The 20,790-nt window shown below is 33.6% G+C and overlaps 2 protein-coding genes across 2 annotated transcripts; one reads left to right on the top strand and one right to left on the bottom strand.

The window, feature by feature from the left end:
- Nucleotides 1-75: 75 nt before the first annotated feature.
- LOC134262876 (COP9 signalosome complex subunit 3-like) lies at nucleotides 76-8,047 on the top strand. Its single transcript, XM_062745197.1, has 9 exons — nucleotides 76-176; nucleotides 403-492; nucleotides 699-749; nucleotides 907-1,008; nucleotides 6,480-6,551; nucleotides 6,791-6,877; nucleotides 6,997-7,110; nucleotides 7,369-7,449; nucleotides 7,874-8,047. Exons 1-9 carry the CDS (start codon nucleotides 123-125, stop codon nucleotides 7,931-7,933), a joined length of 711 nt encoding a protein of 236 aa, XP_062601181.1. The 5' UTR covers nucleotides 76-122; the 3' UTR covers nucleotides 7,934-8,047.
- Nucleotides 8,048-9,210: 1,163 nt separating this feature from the next.
- Nucleotides 9,211-12,708, bottom strand: LOC134262875 (active regulator of SIRT1-like). The gene is made up of 4 exons (XM_062745195.1): nucleotides 12,581-12,708; nucleotides 10,456-10,593; nucleotides 10,136-10,242; nucleotides 9,211-9,746 (listed from the first exon to the last, which is right to left on the bottom strand). The coding sequence occupies exons 1-4, from the start codon at nucleotides 12,642-12,644 to the stop codon at nucleotides 9,621-9,623; spliced, it is 435 nt and encodes a 144-aa protein (XP_062601179.1). The 5' UTR covers nucleotides 12,645-12,708; the 3' UTR covers nucleotides 9,211-9,620.
- Between the last annotated feature and the right edge of the window lie 8,082 nt (nucleotides 12,709-20,790).

Genomic DNA, 20,790 nt, shown 5'->3' with positions numbered 1-20,790 from the left:
CAATAGCAAGCACTGACTTGTTCTTAAACTTTATTTTCACATTAATGAATGTTATTAATTATTTTCACTAGGGAGGTCATTATGATGCCAAAGATTTTCTGTTATATTATTATTATGGAGGAATGATCTACACAGCTCTGAAGAACTATGAAAAAGCTCTGTATATGTATGAAATAGTAAGTATGACAAGTCTAATCATAGTGAACTGTATCCTGAAAAATTAGTTTAAAAATGCTTTATTTAATCCCATGTCACTCTATAAATTATAATGTTCCTTATTTTAAAGAAATTCTGAAAAATCTTTGTGCTGTCTTGTTTTGAAAATTAGATTTTGTTGTTTAATGTTTCCGTATTCTAATGTTTAATAAATTCTGTGTATTTATGATTTTGTTTGAATTTTAGGCAATAACAACACCCAGTATGGCTGTCAGTCATATCATGTTAGAAGCTTACAAAAAGTACATCCTTGTTGCTCTTATTCTACATGGAAAGGTTAGATGAAGGCTGTGTCTCTCAGTGTTAAGTTATTGGAAATAAATATTATAGATTCTTACCTACATGTGTAAAAAAATTTTTCATCTGATAAGAATTTCATGATAAGATTATTTTATGATATCTCAGTGGTGTACTACAAGAGGGTTTAGTTGATGCTTTACTATTTCCATCAGAATATATTTATTATTTCAATGTTATTGCAGGTTCCCAATCTACCAAAATATATATCACAGGTAGTCACAAGATATATAAAGGTAAGTAATACAGATCATCTCTTAGTATTCAAGTTTATACAAAACTTAGTCTCTTTAGACAATGAGTTGTTTGCAATAGATTTTTTTTTTATATTAATTAATCAGAGAGATGTACTTGAATACAAGGGCTCTTTTTAATCCTTAATCTTGATTTCAGCCATTATGCCAGGCTTACCATGATCTGGCTTTGACTTACGGATCTAACACGCCCTCCGAGTTACGAGCCACAGTAAACAAGTATCAGGAAACCTTCACCAGGGTACGGCAAGTATTTCGGTTATTGAAAGCTTTGCATGGCTAAAGGGAGAGTTTCGATAAGGCCGTTTTCCCACCCCTCAAGAAATTTTATGAAAATTTAATATTTTGTTAATTAACCTTTTATCTTTCAGAAAATATGAAAATAATTTATACTACGCATTTTCCGATCACGTGATACTTGAAAATTTAAGTATACCCCCTTTCCTTTATTTTTAGAATGGATGTTTTTAATAGCCGAGGACTGAGATTTAAAACTAAAAATATCGCAGGAAACCTAAGATATATTTTAGTAAAGACCAAAAATTACCAAATTTATTGATTTTCTTACTGAAAAATGTTTTGTAATAAATGTGTGAATGCTTTATATATGGTACGAGTTTTTTCTCATTTATTGAACAATAATTTTTGTTTGGAACGTAGGATTAGCTTAAAGCATCAAATACAGAAGGTTGAAAATCAAATTAAATTGATATTTTGTTCATATTTTTGAAATTCATGTAGAATAAGTCATTTTCATATTGGGGAAAATACAAAGAAAAGTAGACAAAGATAAGTAGAAGTCAAAACAATGATTTGATATTAAACGGGAATATTCAGTGTATAAGTAAAACATAGATAATTTTCTCATCGATTTTACTTTTAGGGAATACTTAAATTAAAAAAAAAAATTAAAATATACCATAATGCATTCTCCAAATTATATAAAAATAGTTATATTAATTTAAAAATTTAATAAAATATATTTGAATATAAAATTATTTATGGTTCCAATATTAAAAATATATACCATACCATGCATTTATAGTAATAATATTCTCAGAGACAAACTTCTTTTTATATCATGAATAATGATTATATGTATCGACAATTCTAAAAAAAAAAACGCATTGACTGTTTCCCTATCATATAAAGATTGTAAAGACTTGATTTATTTAATCGCTTTCGGAATCCCATTCAGTGTCTGCTGCATTTAGAATTGCCCCGTCATGAACTGAAAAAGTTTGATTATCGACTGCATGATGTCTCTGATAACCAAGGTACCAAATAACGGCTGCAATATGAGCACAACATCCCACTGTTCTTGATCCTACTTTACACTGACAGTACCATCCATTTATGGGAGGTATTGAGTGTTCATCGTAGGAAATCCATAGGAAATATTTTTTAGCAGATACGTGTCTTGACTGGATTCTAGCTCGAAGTAGCCCAGCGTCATCCCTATGGACAGATATGCTGTATGATCTATCTGTAGACATGTGTTCCACTGTATAAGATTTTGCTTGTTTAATTTGATAAACCCCTTGTGTAAGTGTTCGCAAGTCATTTTCTGTTAAGCCAGGAAAGTTATTAATACAATCCTGGGAAATCTCACTCCAAATTGCTCGTTTACTGGAAAGGTTTTCTCTTTCAACCATTTCTCGAAGTTCATTTGACTTTCTTGACAGTTGTTTCATTTCATTGGCAAGAGCAATATCTTCATCACTGTTTGATACGAGAGGAGGTCGAAAAGCATTGACAATAGCACAAACAATTCTAACATAATCACCTATCCATTTTATCTGGGTGTTTGGAACCACTTGGTCTAGCACTTTCCACGTTTAGATTTTGCAATTTGGCGACTCTACAACCCATCTGACCTTTGTCACACATCTAGAGTGATTAGCCTCCTCTGTTGTGTGCTGCTTACATCCACGAGATAAATAATCAGGCATTTCATGTTTTATCCCCAGTTTATCCAAAAAATCCAACGAATCACGAAACCCCCATCGACAACTCGTAAGTCCTCTTTCTCAATCCAGCTTTGAACTTCCTCAACATTATTTTGGATAACACTGTTTAATATGGCAGAATCATTATTCTTGCCATCAGTTAGGTATGGTCCAAGAACAGATAGGATATACCCGTCTGTTCCAACAACCATCATTGGTTTTACAAGAGGCCTATGCTTGTGACCACTGAACGTCTGTCTCTGAAAAGTGTAATTGCCACTTTTTTGGATGTAAATATATGTACCATCCAGTACAAGTATAGCAATGGGCTTTCCGTCTGCTAAAAGATGCTGAACAAAGGGCCTTGTGTGTTTGGATATAAAATCCTCTCTGGTCATGTGGGAAAATCCAAGAAACTTAGGCACAAAATTTTCCATCAAGGCATCTCTAGCACTAGCAATAGCTTTGGAAATAATGCTTTTATTTCTAATTTGGAACATGCTGCTCAAAATACTTAAAGAATTGCCCGTTCTTAATTTTTTTGTCAGTAGCAGGGCAAGGCATGTTCTCGGTGCTCTGTTGCATGAAATTCTAAGAGGAGATATGTACTTAGAAAGAACATCAAATTGCGATTTTGTGATCCCATTGAGATTGTAATAATCTTCATCAGATAGAGACTGCGGATTTTCAAAGTCTATACCTACTGTTCGTTCAAGGTATTTTTCTCTTAAGGTAATTAAGCAGCATAGTTGTAATTTCTGATCTGTTAAAGTTAGTGAAGTCAGAGGTTGGCGAAAGATTGTCCAATACTTTGGGGTCAATTTTACCATCAACCATATGACGCTCACAACACCTACTGGGATAAGAACTCCTTTATCTACGAATGCCTTCATTTTGATTTCTTCAGTGATAGTTCTTAGGTTCTTGGTTTTTGAACAGAACTGACATTTACAATGTGATAAACTGGCTCGGGGTATAGACAACCGAATTCGTTTAGGGCTTTGAAAGGATGGGTCGTTTCTGTGTACATTATGATCTTTCTCTAAAAGGGAATCTATTGCACTGCTAGACTCTAGATTTTGTACCCTATAAAACTCAGTTCGACAGAAATTGCATATTATGTCTGACTCTATGTTCAGAGAAGACCCAGACCCTTGAAGTTTCTGTGAAATATAATTGTACAGACCTTGGTTCTTCATATTTATAACCTTTCTGCTATTCTTGCGAACATACGAGGGGTGTTAGAAAAGTTCGCGGACAAGTTTTATTGTGAGCGCGCTATTTCCACGAAACCGGTCAAACTTTGCAGATAAAATCTTTACCATTTTTCCAATTAGTATACAAGAATTTGGTGCTCTCCGATGATTATTGAAAAATATACAGCTTTTTTATTTTGATAAATCTTGCTTCACGGAGCATGCTACATTTTGGCACGTTTACATCACAAAGACTCTTTATTAAAATTAAAAAATGCACAATTGTACCGCAAAGAGTTTTATGATATTTTACCTGCCGCTATAGTATTCATGAAACGTCACTGGGAGAAATTTTGAACTAAATTGGAGGGTATATGACTGTTTTATAGCCGTTTTTAACTGATCAACGCTTAAAAACACAGCCAAAAATCGGAACGTCATTTAGCGTCATGGAGCACTGCACTATGTAAAAATTATGTATGCAGACTGGAAAATGTCTGAGATTAAAATGTTCAAGATGCTGCCGGGAATTTCCTACACCTACAAAGGACAAGTTTTCAAATGGTTGTAGCTTCATAAGAATGGAAGGATTAACATTTTGAATGATTACCTCCATCGATACTTCAATACCCCCGTATCGCATGGACGTTGCGTTGCGCCTATATGGTTTTGCATAGTTTCCATACCTGATCGATTAACTGCATAGACTTTTTTAAAGATCTCAATAATATCCGAATCAGTACAAAAGACATTATATAAAAGAAAAGTAATATGTCTTGATACAGATATTCAATTTTAAAGTAGAAAATAGATAAGAAAAATCTGAAGAAATGAAAGATTTATAGAACACTACGACAAAACTTTACCGGTTGAAATCAGGTTGTCACGTCGCCTTACGTCAAGTGATTGCTCCGTGAATTCCATGACCTCATAGTTAAAATCGTTGTAAATTTTCAAGATTTTATTATATGGACCTGATTTTTTACATACCAATAAACAAAATGTAGGAATTTATTCAGACATAGGTCATACTTCACAGTACAAAATAGATTTTCCGTAATTCAAAGTGTCCGCGAACTTTTCTAACGACCCTCGTATCTATGACAAAGACAACAATTTTTAGATTCTGAATCATCTATATTTCGAGTTAGAGGTATTTGCCCACATTCAGGTCTGGGTTGCGTTCTCAGCACAGCTGAGACAATCACAGCCAGGACTAAGTCCCTCCCGCTTCCCAGCTCTCCATAGATACTCATCTTGCTTCAACAGCTCCATTCACACCTCATTTAGAGAGTTTCAGTATGTCTACGACAAGATGGGTATCTGCAACTCCCCAGGGCTGACCATAAAGGAGGTTCCCCCTAGCATCTAGTTTGCTAAACTAGAGCCGCAGTTCAAAATGCATGTGTAAACGCCAAAGATATGTGTTGGATCTTAAGTTCCGCAGAAAATATTCACCTCAACATCCAGACGTAAAACATTACATTTTCCCTGTTTCACCCACATGGAGGTATATATGAGCGCCTCTCTAGCAGGCTGGAGCGAGGAATTCCATTCTAAAGAAAGGCTTAAATAACTTTCTTCAGGCTATAACCATGAAACGAAAGAGATGAATAAATTATGAGCGGAACAAATAAAAACAACTTTGCAACCCCACTATCCCGTTTGATAGACAGGAACATTTAAATGTTTAGGCTTTTCTTTAAAACAATACTTGTCAAGATTATGAGCGAATAATAATAATACAAATACATGTATTAAACACATTCAGAATCAAAAATGTTAAGTTTTAGAGGGCATAATTATTTCTAAGATAATTTAAATAAGAACACAAGTAATTTTTTCACAGTTGTATGACTTTAGAAAAAAAGACGTAAATATCATATATAGGCGATGAATTTCGTATCAAAATAATGAGGAGATAGGTTTAAACTATATATCGTTTATGTTTTTGAAAATCCGCATCAATGAAAACAATATCTGCGTCTTTTTGCTGATGATTTAAATACTTGATCAGATCAAGTGACAGAGTGCCTCTAAATTTAGATACGCATTTTTTGTGCAATTTTGTTTTTTTTTAATATGAAGTGCACAAGCGACACTTAATAAATTTTAAGGCAATAATGTATATTGTATGTGTAGTAACTGTGCAAAATTTGGTGAGTGTCCCTCATGCACTTCATACTTTAAACATCGATTAATGAATGCCATCCTCTCGTGTTTTCCCATAGGCCTAATGTTAACGCGTTGAAGATACATCTAAAAACGGCGTAACTGCAGCAATAAATATATAACACCTCAACTTTTGAAATATATATAACAAAAGTTAACATATTTATCTTGAATTATAAACTGATTTGGAAAAAAAATATTGAAATTTATATTCATGAAAAAAAGTGGGCCGCAAAGCGGCCTTATCGAAACTCCCCCTTTATTTCTACAATGATGTTATTTAAACTTCAGAAATGACTTTTTTGTAGGAAAATGTATTACTAGTAATTAAAGTTAACAACCCTGATGGACCTTGTGAATTAGATTTTTTATGAATAGGAATTATGTCTTTTTAGGATAACAATATGGGCTTGGTAAAACAGTGCATTACCTCACTTTACAAGAAAAATATTCAAAGATTAACGAAGGTAAATATATAAGCTTAATATACAGTATTTACATGCATTAAGAAATACAATTTTAATGTCAAAGATTTATTTTCTCCTAAATATCTGTTTCCAGTACAAATTCATAATAGTTAATTGTGATGTATTTCAAATGCATTCTCGCAATGATTAAATGTCATATCAAACAATGATTTGAAAAGAGTGAAATGTAATTGCAATTGATGAATAAGGAAGGTGAAATCTCCGTCTTTTTTTTTCAGACATTTTTAACACTATCTTTGGCCGATATGGCTAATCGTGTACAATTAGCCAGTCCTAAAGAAGCAGAAAAATATGTTCTACACATGGTAAGTAGTAATATATTTAGCAAGCATGATTCAGTTATTTAATATCAAGATTTATATACATGTACATGTATGTATCCAGCACTTCGGTATGAAATGAATATTTTGTATTTTTATGACAGATAGAAGATGGTGAAATATTTGCCTCTATTAATCAAAAAGATGGTATGGTCAGTTTCCATGACAACCCAGAGCAGTACAAAAGTGCTGGCATGCTACTACAATTAGATAAAGAGGTTAATAGAATTTTCTCTCATTTGATTTATTACATTAATTTTGTAATGCTCTTTCTACAATTTTTTAACATTGAACTGCTGCAGATTGCATCAATAACAAACTTATTCTACTCACCTTCATTCTGAGTTTTCTAGAATTTTGAATCAATATGAGTTAGAAGTTCTATGATCTTCACATTTCTTACAACAATTCTTAATTTAACATAAATTAATTTTACTTTGTCAGGATCACATCACCAGAATTTTTCATTTTTTTAGATGCAGAAAGCCATTCTGGTAGAGGAAAAGCTACGAGAAATGGACAGAGAAATTGCAGTCAATCCTCAGTTTGTTCAAAAGGTAAAATCTCTTTGAATTGTGATACTGAGAGTTAGATGTAACTGGAAGTCTTCAAAATGTTCATTGACAGAATGGCACCACTGCTCATCAACACCACATAATCAAGCTACTGTTAATAATATGGGACTTAATTTTTGTGAAAAAGAATTTCTCTGTCTGACATCAGAAATAAATGTATTTATTCCTCTTTCTCAATATATCTGCATTATAAATTTATTTGATAAACATTCATGCATTTAGAAGTTTTTTTATAGCTCAAATGAGCCAAATCTGAATAACAGTTGTTCAAAATATGCATTAGAATTAAAGTCTATAAGGAGTTTCATTCACCTACATCTTTGTTTCTTGACTCAGGTAAGAGTAGTGGCTCTTGAACCTCTGTTTAGTATTACATCTGATTTTAATTTTCTTCTCTTCATTGCAGAGTTCTGGTTCTCATGAAGATGATTTACCAGGAAGCTCAATAAAAGGTCAAGGATATTAATGGAGACTGATACCTCAGTTACAGTGTTATTTTGTAAAGGACTGGTATATTGTGTAACTTCTGTTACATGTGTAAACCATTAAAGTGTAATAAAATTTTACTTGTCAAAAGAAATGGCTTTTCTGTTTTAAACAGTGTAATTGTGAGTTTAAATCATGATTTTTTTAAACAAGAATTTTATATATGCTTAAAATTTTTATTTTACTTATAGTATTTTTAATTGTTTAGAAAAGTAACAAGTTGTGGGTTTGTGTAAAAGATTGATGCCTAATATGACAGTTCATACCCAAGATTAAAGTCTGAAAAAAGTAGATGAAACCTCCCAAGGTCATAAAGTGTTGCTAACCAAAGAAAGGTCTGGACACAGGGAACACTCGTAAAATATGAAAGCCCTAGCACCACCATTCAGTAGTCTTGTTTACCCCAGACTCTCGCTCTCGAGACTTTGCCCGAGCGAGAGTCTGGTCTGATTCCTATTTAATTTTTGTAATTTCAAATCGAGGCTTACCGAGAAATCGGTATGGATTTTCATTGGCTGATACATTCTCTTCGATGCTAAGATATATATTCTTTGAAAAGTCAGAGGGTGCGCCTTTACTTTTATCTCGTTTTATAATAAAATACCTTTGTCTGCTTTACAAGGAACAAAAAACGCACACATCTTTGTTTAAAAAGTAAATTCTCACATGTATTTTCACGGGAGTCGCCATCTTGTTAGCCGGTTTAGCGACCTCTACTGGTTACAAAAATTAAATAGGAATCAGACCAGACTCTCGCTCGGGCAAAGTCTCGAGAGCGAGAGTCTGGGGTAAACGAGACTACACCATTCAGAAGTTGTTGGAAAAGTTTGGGTTTTTCAAAAGTAGGTCCAATTTATTATCCTATTTTTCTTTCCAATTGCACATGCACCTTGTGCAGAAAGTTCCTGACCACTTTTCAAACCAGCCGATTTTTAAAATGATGCAAAACAAAGATTATCTCCCTTTCAGATTTATACAACTGACAAAAGGGGAAAAATTCAGTTACTGTAAAATCACATATTTTCGAGGGGTCAATTTTTTGTGGTTTCAGGAAAATACATTGGTTCATGGAGATTTGATTTTGTGGTTTAAGAATTGTTCAGTAGTAATACTTGTATGGTATATGTGAAAAATTTCATTTCATGGTGGACATAAATTTGTTGGTCTCTTCATGCCCTGAAAACCATGAAAATTTAACCATGCGAAAATTAGTGATTTCACAGTTCATCTAAATACATCAAGAACAAATTTAACACAATCTTTGGACATTTTTATTTGGAAAAAATGCACGGATCAGTAATATTATATACCAGTACCTTTCATTTATTCATCATTCAGTATTGGGTCATAACGGAGAATTGACAGTTTTCTAGTCCCAACTGTGCAAACCAAAATCCGTATGTAAATGCATTGACCCTTCACTTCATGAACTATGGAAGTGTCTTCACATAAATATTCATCAGAAATTAGAAACCTCCCAAGTCTTAGAAAACAAATGGTAGCAGTATCCCAAGTCACAGATTTTGTTTAATGCAATAATATTAAATTATGTGTGTACCACATTCAAACTGTCAATACTTATTTCTAAAACATAATCATAATGATAGATGTACATTTCATGAATTTAAATATAAACACAATCATAATGATAGATATACATGTACATGTCATGAATTTAAATATTCTTTCTTAAAATCCTCAAAGTCCTTCTCACTAAATATAGACTCTGATGCTGGTTTGGTCTCCATTTCCTTGCGGTTCTTGGATGATCTCCCCTTGTTATGTTCCAAAATCTACAAAAACAAGCTCCTCGAATTCATTCATCTTTGATTTAAGATTTGTTAATTTATAAAGATTTTAGGTTCTCAAAATGCTTTTGTTTATTTATTGAGATTAAAGTTACTCATTAACAGGGTAAGTTTTCTAGAAATACACTTTTTTAAAATACATGTAAATAACTTTGCATCTTTAATATAAAACGGTCATAAATGGGTTTGTTTTGTTCAAGATAAAGTATGTTATATGAATTTAAAGTGGTCTTAGAAAACAAACTTAAAACATCACAGCAAAATTTAATGCATTTCTTCGGATGTCAATTGTACTATTATATATAAAGCTAGTACTCTCTACTCTTTGTTAACAAAGATATTGTACAGTACTGTACCATGATACAGATACCTACAGTATTTACAGTCTTGGAATCAGGTTTTCCTCCAATATTCGAAATCATGTTGAGATAATGCAGAGATTCCTCAGTAAAGTCCAGGGATTTATTTCTGTTGTATGTCTCTGAAAAATATGAACTATTTTACAATAAATCAACCTTGAAGCTGATATAATGAGATTTAAAAGGCAAATTTTTTTAAGGCAGCTAGCAAAGATTATGAGGGAGTAAACTGCAGAATTCCATTGTCAATGTAAATGTATGTTTGAGAAAAATTGCACAATGGCTGACAATGCACATGAAATCATTAAGATTTTACACTTACTTTCTATTTATACCTAGAGCTGATTCCTTTGAGCGCTTTGTCTTGGCTTTGTTGGTTTGTTGTTTCTTCTTGCGCTTCTTGATGCCTCGCTTTGAAGAGTCCTCCATGATTCTAACATCTTTTGAAGCTCCTTTTCTTTTCTTCAGACTGCCTGGTATTAGTTTAAGAACATGTATATTGTCATCATCATATTTTCAAATTCTTTATTGTACTTGTATATTAATATACTTATGTAATTTGATATACGATAGCACCAAAAACAGCTGTAGAAGGGACCAAAAGGACTGCTCCCAAGAACAGTATACACTTATCCACTGTTTGTGATTGGAATAGCTCTTTTATCAAACCTGCGACAGGGAACTATTCCCGAGGGCTTGCCTGAGGGAATAGTCCCTGTCAATCACAAACAGTGGATAAGCATTTTATTATACTGATGTATAATATAATTTCTGAGGTTTGAATTATTTTGGAGTAAGATAATACTGCAAGAATAATCTGAAATCCTGATGACGTCACAATGCTACTGAAGTCATTATGACATCATAAGTCAATAGATTTATCGCTGTAAATCAAAATTGGAGGCAAAAATTGCATGACAATTTTCCGAGGGTGGATAGCAAAAACTATACCCCGGGGTATAGCTTAGCTATTCGAGAACTATAAAAGATAACTATTTTACCTTCTGAACCTTATATAGGAAACATTTTAACAGAAGTCTAATAACATTGAATGTACAGTACTGTATAAGGTCAATCACAACTTCTAAGACCTTACCGACTAATGTATTACATAGACACCCTGACAACCCCCTTGTAAATTACTAAACTTTGAAATAAATGTGGGATGACCTCTTATCTCTGGAGTATGAAGTTTAACTTTATGGAATGTAAATATATTACCTAAAATAAACAATAGAAGGAACTTTTAAATCTGTCTATCACATATTCAAATAAACAGGAAGACGTATAAATTTTTAAATCTGGTGATGTTTATTCATTTGAGGTTGTTTTTCTGACAAAAAGACTTGAGATGATGCGATTGGTATAAGGTACATGTAAGAAGACACTAAATGCGACAGGGGCTTGCTCTGTCTAGTGGCAGTGGTGTGTTAAAAACATTTAATTTAAAAACATAAAATATTCTAAAACAACACGCTTTTGTACATCATTACGTTTTTTTTTTAAAAACAATTATTTTATACATGCCTAGAGCAAGCCCCTGTGGCAACACAATTTATTGGACAATTATTCAGACTTAAAAACAGATCGAAGCCTCTTCGTGTATGAAATTAATCTAGGCCTAGAAGATAGGTAAATTTTTATGTGGACAGTAAAAACCAGGTAAAGGCAGTGGCACTGATGAAATCGATACCTAATAAATTCGTTATCAGAATCTGGTTGGTTAGAATAAGGCCTAGAAAAAAAATATGTTTGTTTCCGCTTTCCCGACCGACCCTAATTTATAGTGCCGACCCTAAATATTTTTTTAATGCTTTTGTCCCATGATGTCCAAGATTTCAACCAGGGAATTATAGCCTCCAACTTTGCAAGCTTTTCAAGACAGAAAGAAGTTTGGGTCACCTTTCTATTATAAGTTAAGTCACAGTAATGCTTGAAAACACCATTTCTTTTGTCATTAATGTTACTTCTATACACGTTTTGATTAAAGAAGCAAAAAAATTTAAAAAAAAAAAAAAATTGCCTACCTACCTACCCTATATTTTTTCAGCCTGAAAGCGGAAACAAACATATTTTTTTTCTAGGCCTAATCTGTGTCCCGACTCCCGGGACAAGCCGTGACCAGGTCCATAGGACAATATGTATTTAACAAGAGAACGTTCTATCTAGAATCTGGTGAATTCAGCAATCATTGTTTTTTATTTGGCATTTTTGCCATTGATTTTTTTTTTGTGACTACTGTATTAAGAAATTTCGGAGATTAGAAAGTCAAATGCAATGAATTTCTGGTGTAGGGTACTAGGGGCGAAATTAATTTGTATTAGAATATGATGTGCATGTAGGCCTACAAACATGCCATTAGAATGACAGTAGCAGGCCTACATTCATTAACTGGCACCCATTAGAAAAAACACAAACAGGAAAATTTCCGAAAAAAATGAATTGAATGAATGTATTCACCTTTCCCCTCCTGGTCCTCTTCATCAAATAACTGTAAACTCTTGCGTAATATGGACGAAGACATGATCCTAAAATTATTATCCTATCTGTGGGCTACTTGATCTATTTTAAAGACTTTTTTTTAGAATAGTCATAGTTTAAACAAATCTGTAAACGAAAGACGTTTTTAGCATCTTGAGCCCGATTCCTAAAATTCTGAAACTTCTCAAGATATTTGGATATTTGGCCAAGATTTTTATTTTGTGTGTGCTCTAGGAAATTTATCGCAGTGTAATTCGCATGATTATATTATTTTATTATCAATTGACTGTAAATCTAAGATTCATTTACCCTATACCTTGCAACTGAAAATTAGCCACTGAGATATGAAAGTAGTTGAAGTGTTTATTTTCCGTAGTTATTTCTTTAACACTTATTTTTAGCTGAAGGCTCAAATGCGCTTTTCTGATCAAAATCTGTCTGTCGTTGTTGTCGTTGTAAACTTTTCACATTTTCATCTTCTTCTCAAGATCCGCTGGGCCACTTTCATCCACAGGGACTTGCTCCTGGCGTGTAAAAATATTTGTGAAAAAAAAACGATATAAAACTACACTAGTATATTGTTTTTTTTTTCGCAAATATTTTTTACACGCCAGGAGCAAGTCCCTGTGTTTCAACCAAACTTGTCACAAAGCATCCTTGGGTGAAGGGGATTCAAGTTTGTTTAAATGAAGGGCCAAGCCCATTTCCAAGGGGAGATAATGATGAATTAATGAAAAATTAATGGTATCTTTTAAAAATCTTCTTCTCCTGAACCAATGGGCCAGGAAAGATGAAACTCGTGTTGAAGCATCCTCAGGTAGTGTAGATTCAAGTTTGTTCAAATCATGATCCCGGGGATAGGACGGGGCCATAATGGCTGATCACAGTTTTTAATATGAATATATAGGAAAAATCTTTAAAAATCTTCTTCACCACAACCACTGGGCCAGGAAAGATGAAACTCGTGTGGAAGCATCCTCAGGTAGTGTAGATTCAAGTTTGTTCAAATCATGACCCCCAAGGGTTGGGTGGGGCCACAATGGCTGATCAAAGTTTTACATAGGAATATATAGGAAAAAACTCTTTAAAAATCTTCTTCTCCAAAACCATTTGGCCAAAAAGATGAAACTAATGTGGAAGCATCCTCAGGTAGTGTAGATTCAAGTTTGTTCAAATCGGGGCCACAATAGCCGATCAAAGTTTTACATAGGAATGCATGGGAAAAATTATTTTAAAATCATATTCTTAAGATCAGTAAAGCTCTGATTGGTGATACTGATATGGAAACAATAAACATCCTCAGTAAAGACAGCTAGAGTTAATTCAAGTTTGTTCATATCATGACCCCTAGGGGTAAAATGTGGCCATAATGGGCAATCAAATCTTTACATAGAATCTTTACCTCTGAATTCATTCTAAATATGTACCAATTGATAATCTACTCTTCATACAGTTTTTTCAGTGTTTACATGTACTTGTAATTGTACCTTGACCTATGGAGAGAATGATCAGAGGCAGTTATGCCTGCTGTTCAATCCATTTCTTTGAATAAATACATTTTAAACTAAATATATAGGAAAAATCTTTGAAACTCTTCTTCTCAAGTATGGCAAAATTATACATATATGTTTTATTGATACAGTGACATTCTCAACTAAAAAAAAATTCAAATCCCTTCTCCCCTAACACGTAAACTTTTCAATACTGGCTGATTTGTGTTGTTTAACTAGCCCATATGCTCAGGTGAGCGATGTGGCCCATGAGCCTCTTGTTTACAAGTGTACTTGCAAGTACGTAGCAATTGTTTCAAAAGTAGGGGAGGGGGCTTAACCCCCCCCCCCAAAAAAAATCTTACAAGCTCTACCCCCCCCAATAAAAGCCTTGACCACTGACCAGATAGTGGGGGGGGGGGGGGGCAACTTATTAGAATTATAATCTGGCAAGAAAAACACCAAAACTTAACAGAAAGTGCCACGTTTTGTGGATCTGACTGACTTGGTTTGAGAATTCAGCGGGACTACTTTTTTGTGGTATTTTAAAAACACTTGAGACATTTTGTCAATAATTCGTTGAGTCAATAAATAGCATTCAACGCGTATGTCTAATACAAGTAATTTACTAGGGATAAACGATGGTATCAGACTATATACAAACATGTGTATTAATTCATATAGCAATCAGAATGCTTCAATTTTTCTAACGTCATAACTTCCCTAAATTATATTAAAGAACTTTCATTTGAAAATCGAGGATTTTTGCATATTATGTAACCTCGTTCTCTTGTTTTGGAGCCATTTTCTCGTACATTTATTATCTAGAAGATAAGAAATCATACATTTACATATTACGTACTTAGAAGAATGAAGCTAACCACCGCACTCCTTGTTCTTGGTACTGTCATTTGTACGAAAGGTATTCTTTTTTTCATATTGAATGATTGGGACGTAAAACAACATACTATATATCAATCATATTGAATAAACTTCAATAAAAAAACAAAAAAACTTTAAGGACGATTAACTACATATGATGTAGAATTTATAAAAGGTGACTTTATTTAAAACCAGACGGAATATCAAATTTATGTATTTTTTTTTTAAAGAAGAAGGTATGGTTTTAGCATTATTGTGCCCTAAAAAATAAATGTTTTTAAAAAGTTCTGAAACTGGCCTAAATATTACTTAAGTTTATGAATTTGAAAGACCAGGGAAAAAATTGGCATAAAGGAGTACATTCTGGAAATATGACGTCATTAATTTGATGTATTTGTCTATTTCAAACAGAAAAAGCTGCAAAATGACCCATTTCAAGGGGAATTTTCCTTTAGAAAATATTGTCCACAGCTGTCGCCCACTTTAATTTTTGGATATGTTGTGTAAAATACAATGTAAAAACACATATCTAAAAATCTTTGTGGGCGATGCCTGTGGACAATGTTTTCTAAAAGAAAATTCCATTGAAAATTGTTGTCTTCTGCAGCATTTTAAGAAAATACGGGAAAATGCACATGTTTATGATGTCACAATTAGCATTTAGAAATGCATGTTAGAAAAATGATTTGTATAATTTTATACATGGAATTTCAATAATTCAAAATACATGAGTTTTCATTTTTTACATCAGTTTCAATTTTAAGAAAATCACAGGGCAGGATTTGTATTGAAACTGTACCTTCTTCTTTACCAAATATAGTACTTGTATGTTACCGACCCCTGTTGTTTCGATATAATGACCTTGTTAGAAAATACAATCTGTCATTTAGTTATAATTGCTAACTAATGTTTTTCATATTAGTTATTATACATTTTATAAAACAATAAATTGTTTGGGGATTGTCAACTTTTTGGGATTTTCAGCTGTCCCCGATCATGACAAGGGACATCCGGCGGGCGTAAACGATCGACAGGGAATGCTTTCTTCTCCATGGCACCTGATCCCACCTCTGAGTGTTTTACAGTTCCGTGTTTACTCCTCTCCTGATTTGTATTGTTAAATGGACCTCTGAAATGATTACTGTTTGTTATCTTCATAGTTCACCAAGAATTGAAATTCAGATTATTGTTTTTTATGAATATCAATTAAAAAGTTTTTTGGTAATTAATTTACACCATTACTGACACTGAATTCCGTTTGCCCGATCAAGACAAGGAGAACATGGCTGATATGACAGGTCGACAAGGGGATGCTTACTCCTCCATGACAGCCGATCCCACTCCTGATGTTTTTAAAGAACTGTGCTCAATATTTGTATTACTTATAGTCTGCAATGGACTTCTGAACTTGATTAATGTTATACATTTATTGCATGATAGTGAGGTAAATATGAAGACTTATTCAGTCAAGAAAAATCATATTCCCTGAGGGCTTCGCCCGACGGAATTATATTAAATTTCTTAGCTGAATAAGTCTTCATATTTCCCTCACTATCATGCAATGAATTGTTTATTATACCGAAACAAGCAAAACCTTTGAAATAAACATAAACTTTCAAATTCGGCACTTCTCTCAAATGCATTTTCATTTTTTACGAAAAGTTTGTATAAAACCCTTTGTTCAACACATTATCATCAGTTTTGTGACGTAAACCAGGCTATTGTGACGTCTACTTTTCTCGGGAGTTTTAGTTCACCGAACAAGAACTATATTGCGGGAAAATACACTAGGTGTTCCGAAGAGGTGGAATATGTAGCCTGGTTCCCTGTCCCTGTTTTGCTTCGTATACTCTGCGTCACTAGGGCCAGGTGGAGTACAATGGATTCAGGGCAAATCCGCCCTGAATCTTAGTCCATTGTGACGTCCAATATGGCTGCGCTTCCGGTGAAGACGTTCATTGTGACGTCGTATTTTTCTACGTCGTCGACGTAATGTGTCATTGTTACGTCGATATTTATTTCCGTGGTTAACGGCAACGGCTCAAATACCCACGATTTAGCGCGCATTCTTCTGACCAATCAAAGGAAAGCATAGAATGTAATCCACCTGGCTCTCCTGCCTTGGCAAAGGATGAGCCAGGGGACCAGGCTATGGAATATGATGAAATGCGTGCGGACGGCCGGGAAATATGAAGTTTTACGGCCCGATCACGTGATAACTTAGAACCAATCAGATAACGCGTTGTTTAGAATATTTATAATGAGGTATAATAAACTCTTTTGTAAATCTCCACATTTCATTGTATGATACGTGACCAAGGAAGCAACATACTTATCTTCTGAGTTTTATATTATGCATATTTGCCATATGATTTCCATTTGGTCAATAATTTTCGGATCAAATATACAATCACATTTTCTCTAATACATCCTAAATTGATTTTTCAGGATGTGAAGTTGGTTGGATACAATTCCAAAATAAATGCTATATGTTTAGCCACACAGCAACGACCTGGCAGAATCGGAGGTAGATCATTTCACTGTTCATACAGAAGACTTAATTTTTCTTTTATTGAAAGCAAGGGGTACCTACAAAAGCCCACTTAGCTCATTTTCGTAGGTTAAGGAAATAAAATTTTCGCGTTATAACGCGAAATTTTCCAGAATTAACGCGTAACTTTCGCGTAATACCGCGTAACTTCGCGAATAAACGCAAAACTTCCGCGAACAAAAGCGTAAGTTTTCGGATTATGATGCGAAACTTTGGCTGTTTAACAGAGACATTTGCATAGTTTTCAATTTTATTTGATTTCATGATCTAATTTATTCGTTACAATTTCCCCTTTCTAAATATTTTTTCCGTTACATTTTGTGTTTCTCAATGCTGTTCAAACAATTCAAAGTCTATGCGAGTTTTCAAAAAAAGTGAAATTTTGAATTTGGGGGAAAAGATCACCCTTTGTCGGTGTCATTTTTTTACACTCTCTGTAGAATTTAAAATAAAATTAAAATCTCAGAAAATTCATTGAAATTGACAAAATGAAGTAAATCTATCAATTGTGTCCAATTACATGGGTGACGTAATGTGAAAATTGGATGACAAATGTTCTTTGTCTCTAAAAGACCCACTGTAGAAAAACAACATCCTATTTTGGGGTTGCACCACGTGGTCATACCATTATTGCTTCCGAAACATCGACAATTAATTCAATGCGTAAAAACTCTCAAAAAGTCAGTCTTTAGAATTTCTTAAATTAAAAAAATGAAAACAAGAAAATCTTTAAGGATCTTCAGACAGGAAGGATAACTCCAAAAATTAATATTTAATTTGAAATGCATCAAAATGAAGCTTGAAAATGATTTTTTTTTATGCAGCAATTTTCATTTTATTCATCTTTATAAGATTCAAGGTTTTTTAAAGTCTTAGAAAACGTCTCAAAAAGTTGACATTTGTACCCTCTAAAATGAAAGGAAAATAATACAGTTTTAGAGAAATAAGATTTTCTTGAATCCAGCATTAGATATCAATGCTTATTAGCATGATATGGAATAAGAAGTGATTTATGGTGCCTTGCAATGATAGCGAAAGCCTTTTGCACTATGTATTATGTAATACATGACGGAAATAGAAGACAAAAAATACCAAATAAGTATAAAAATCATAACAATTTCTCTAAATGCCTGGATACATATCGTTTTTTAACCTAAAATAAATTTGTTGATTAATTTTCAATTAGAAAATGCATTGGTGATATTCCAGTTCGCTTTTTCTGCAAAAATATTGGAGATTTGACAATTTCCCCTACATAATATGATTAACTTTAATCTTTAACTTTAAAGAAACAATGTGGATAAATTTTCATAGCTTTGTGGATTCAGAGATACTTTTATGAGTATTTTTGATTACTTAACTGCTAATTTCATAAACCTGGGGATCGGACTACCTTAAAGGATTATTCATTTTCTAATTAAGTAGGGATTTCAAATAAAATGCAAAAATCTGGACTAATCTATCCTATTCTCGGGTCATTTCTCCTTTATATCTTCTAAGAAAAAGTCATATCATACATAAATTCATAAAAGTTCCCATCTGTCTTTATGTTTCATACCTGTCATTCAAGATCAAAGGTCTCTAAGTAACATTATTACATACTGTTGAGATGTGGGTTTTACACTTAAAGAGCTTGAAAATATGAAGAAAACAAAAGAAATGAAAAATTTTAACAAAATATAATAACAAAACAAAAGTAAATTTTTACAACAAATACAATTAAAAAATATAGAAATGAAATGTCTATCAGCAGCACGTCAGTCCTGGAGAGTGTCCTTTAAAACGTAGTACACGTTCACCCTTGCTTAAGATTTGAGTTCTGGTTTTTAATTTCCCATGGTAAATGTATTTTTCTTTCACAAATCAAATTGATTATTTCACAAAACTCCTACAGTAAAAGACTTCATCTCAAAAGCCTCTGATTTGAGAGTTTTGATCTCTGTAACCAAGTCAATGGAGCATGATCAGTTTCAATAATAAACTGCTTCCCTTCTAAATACACTCTGAGTGTTTTGACAGCCCAAATAATTGCATAACATTCTTTTTCAATCACCGAATAGTTTTTCTCAGCTGCAGTAAACTTTTTACACGAAAAGAATATGGGGTGCTTACCAGTGTCAAATTCTTGTTCGAGGACTGCGTCTGCTCCAGTAGCACTTACATCTGTACGCAAGACAAATGTACGACTGAAATCTGGACTGTGCAATACTGATTCACATGCCAACTTACCTTTAAGTTCCTTGAATGCAGTATCAAGATCATCTGTCCATTTTTTTTGTGTGTGGTGAATTCTTTTTGGTAAAGTCTGTGAATGGTAAGGCAAGACTAGAAAAATTAGGAATAAACTTCCTGTAAAATCCAGTGAGACCCAAAAATGATCTTACCTTCTTTTTGGTAAGTTGGACTGGAACGTTTTGAATTGCTTGCACCTTAGACAGCAATGGCTTTATCTTACCGTCACCTACCATGTGTCCGAGGAAACTGACCTCACTAAACCCCAATTTACACTTTGACGGTCGGGCTGCTAAATTTGCATTCAGTAATGCTGTAAAAATCGTTCTCAAATGTACCAAGTGATCTTCCCAGGAATCGCTGAAAATACTAATGTCATCTATAAAAGCTTCTGCATAATTTTCATGACCTTTAAGGACTTTACTCACCAATCTCACAAAAGTTGCGGAGCATTTACCATACCAAATGGCATTACAGTGAAACTGAAATGACCAAACGCTGTAACAAAAGCACTTTTCTGTTTTGCCTCATCATCCAGTGGCACTTGCCAATAACCCTTAGTAAGATCCAACTTACTGATATACTTAGCTCTGCTGATTTTGTTTAGAATATCATTAATTCTTGGCATCGGACGAGGATCGAACACAGTTACCTTATTTAGATCCCTATAAGCAGAATCTAAGGAAGTCGTCATTCTTTTTGATGAGTACAATAGGCGTTGCGTAAGGGCTTTCCGTCTCCTCTATGATCCCCATCTCTTTTATCTGCTTGATTTCTGCCTTAACCTTTTCCTGTAGCGGATACGGTATGGAATAAGGTTTCTTCTGGATTGCTTCCTCAGTTGTTGTTTTAACGGTGTGATGGATGTAGGAAGTTTTCTGTGGAACATCTGTAAATACATTCTCAAATTCTTCTACTAACCTTTTGAGTTGTCGTTTCTGCTCTTCCGACAGTTCTGACGATATCTCAACATTACTTGACGATTCTGTCTGTTGAAGGATTGGTGCTCTGTGATTAGTGTAATCCTCTGGAAA

Source organism: Saccostrea cucullata, unplaced genomic scaffold (genome assembly GCF_032062105.1).
Source record: "Saccostrea cucullata isolate Sc308-1 unplaced genomic scaffold, CSIRO_AGI_Scuc_v1 ctg11615, whole genome shotgun sequence".
In the NCBI taxonomy this organism is placed as follows: Eukaryota; Metazoa; Mollusca; class Bivalvia; order Ostreida; family Ostreidae; genus Saccostrea; species Saccostrea cuccullata.
This window is presented reverse-complemented; position numbering and strand designations above follow the sequence as displayed.

Excerpts from the sequence above, each read along its gene's own strand:
- LOC134262876 (XM_062745197.1), top strand. The coding sequence starts at position 123 with ATGATCTACACAGCTCTGAAGAACTATGAAAAAGCTCTGTATATGTAT. Across the intron at positions 177-402 it reads CTCTGTATATGTATGAAATA|GCAATAACAACACCCAGTAT; the intron begins GTAAGTATGACA and ends TTTGAATTTTAG. Across the intron at positions 493-698 it reads CTCTTATTCTACATGGAAAG|GTTCCCAATCTACCAAAATA; the intron begins GTTAGATGAAGG and ends ATGTTATTGCAG.
- LOC134262875 (XM_062745195.1), bottom strand. The coding sequence starts at position 12,644 with ATGTCTTCGTCCATATTACGCAAGAGTTTACAGTTATTTGATGAAGAG. Across the intron at positions 10,594-12,580 it reads AGAGGACCAGGAGGGGAAAG|GCAGTCTGAAGAAAAGAAAA; the intron begins GTGAATACATTC and ends AACTAATACCAG. Across the intron at positions 9,747-10,135 it reads ATTCCAAGACTGTAAATACT|ATTTTGGAACATAACAAGGG; the intron begins GTAGGTATCTGT and ends TTGTTTTTGTAG.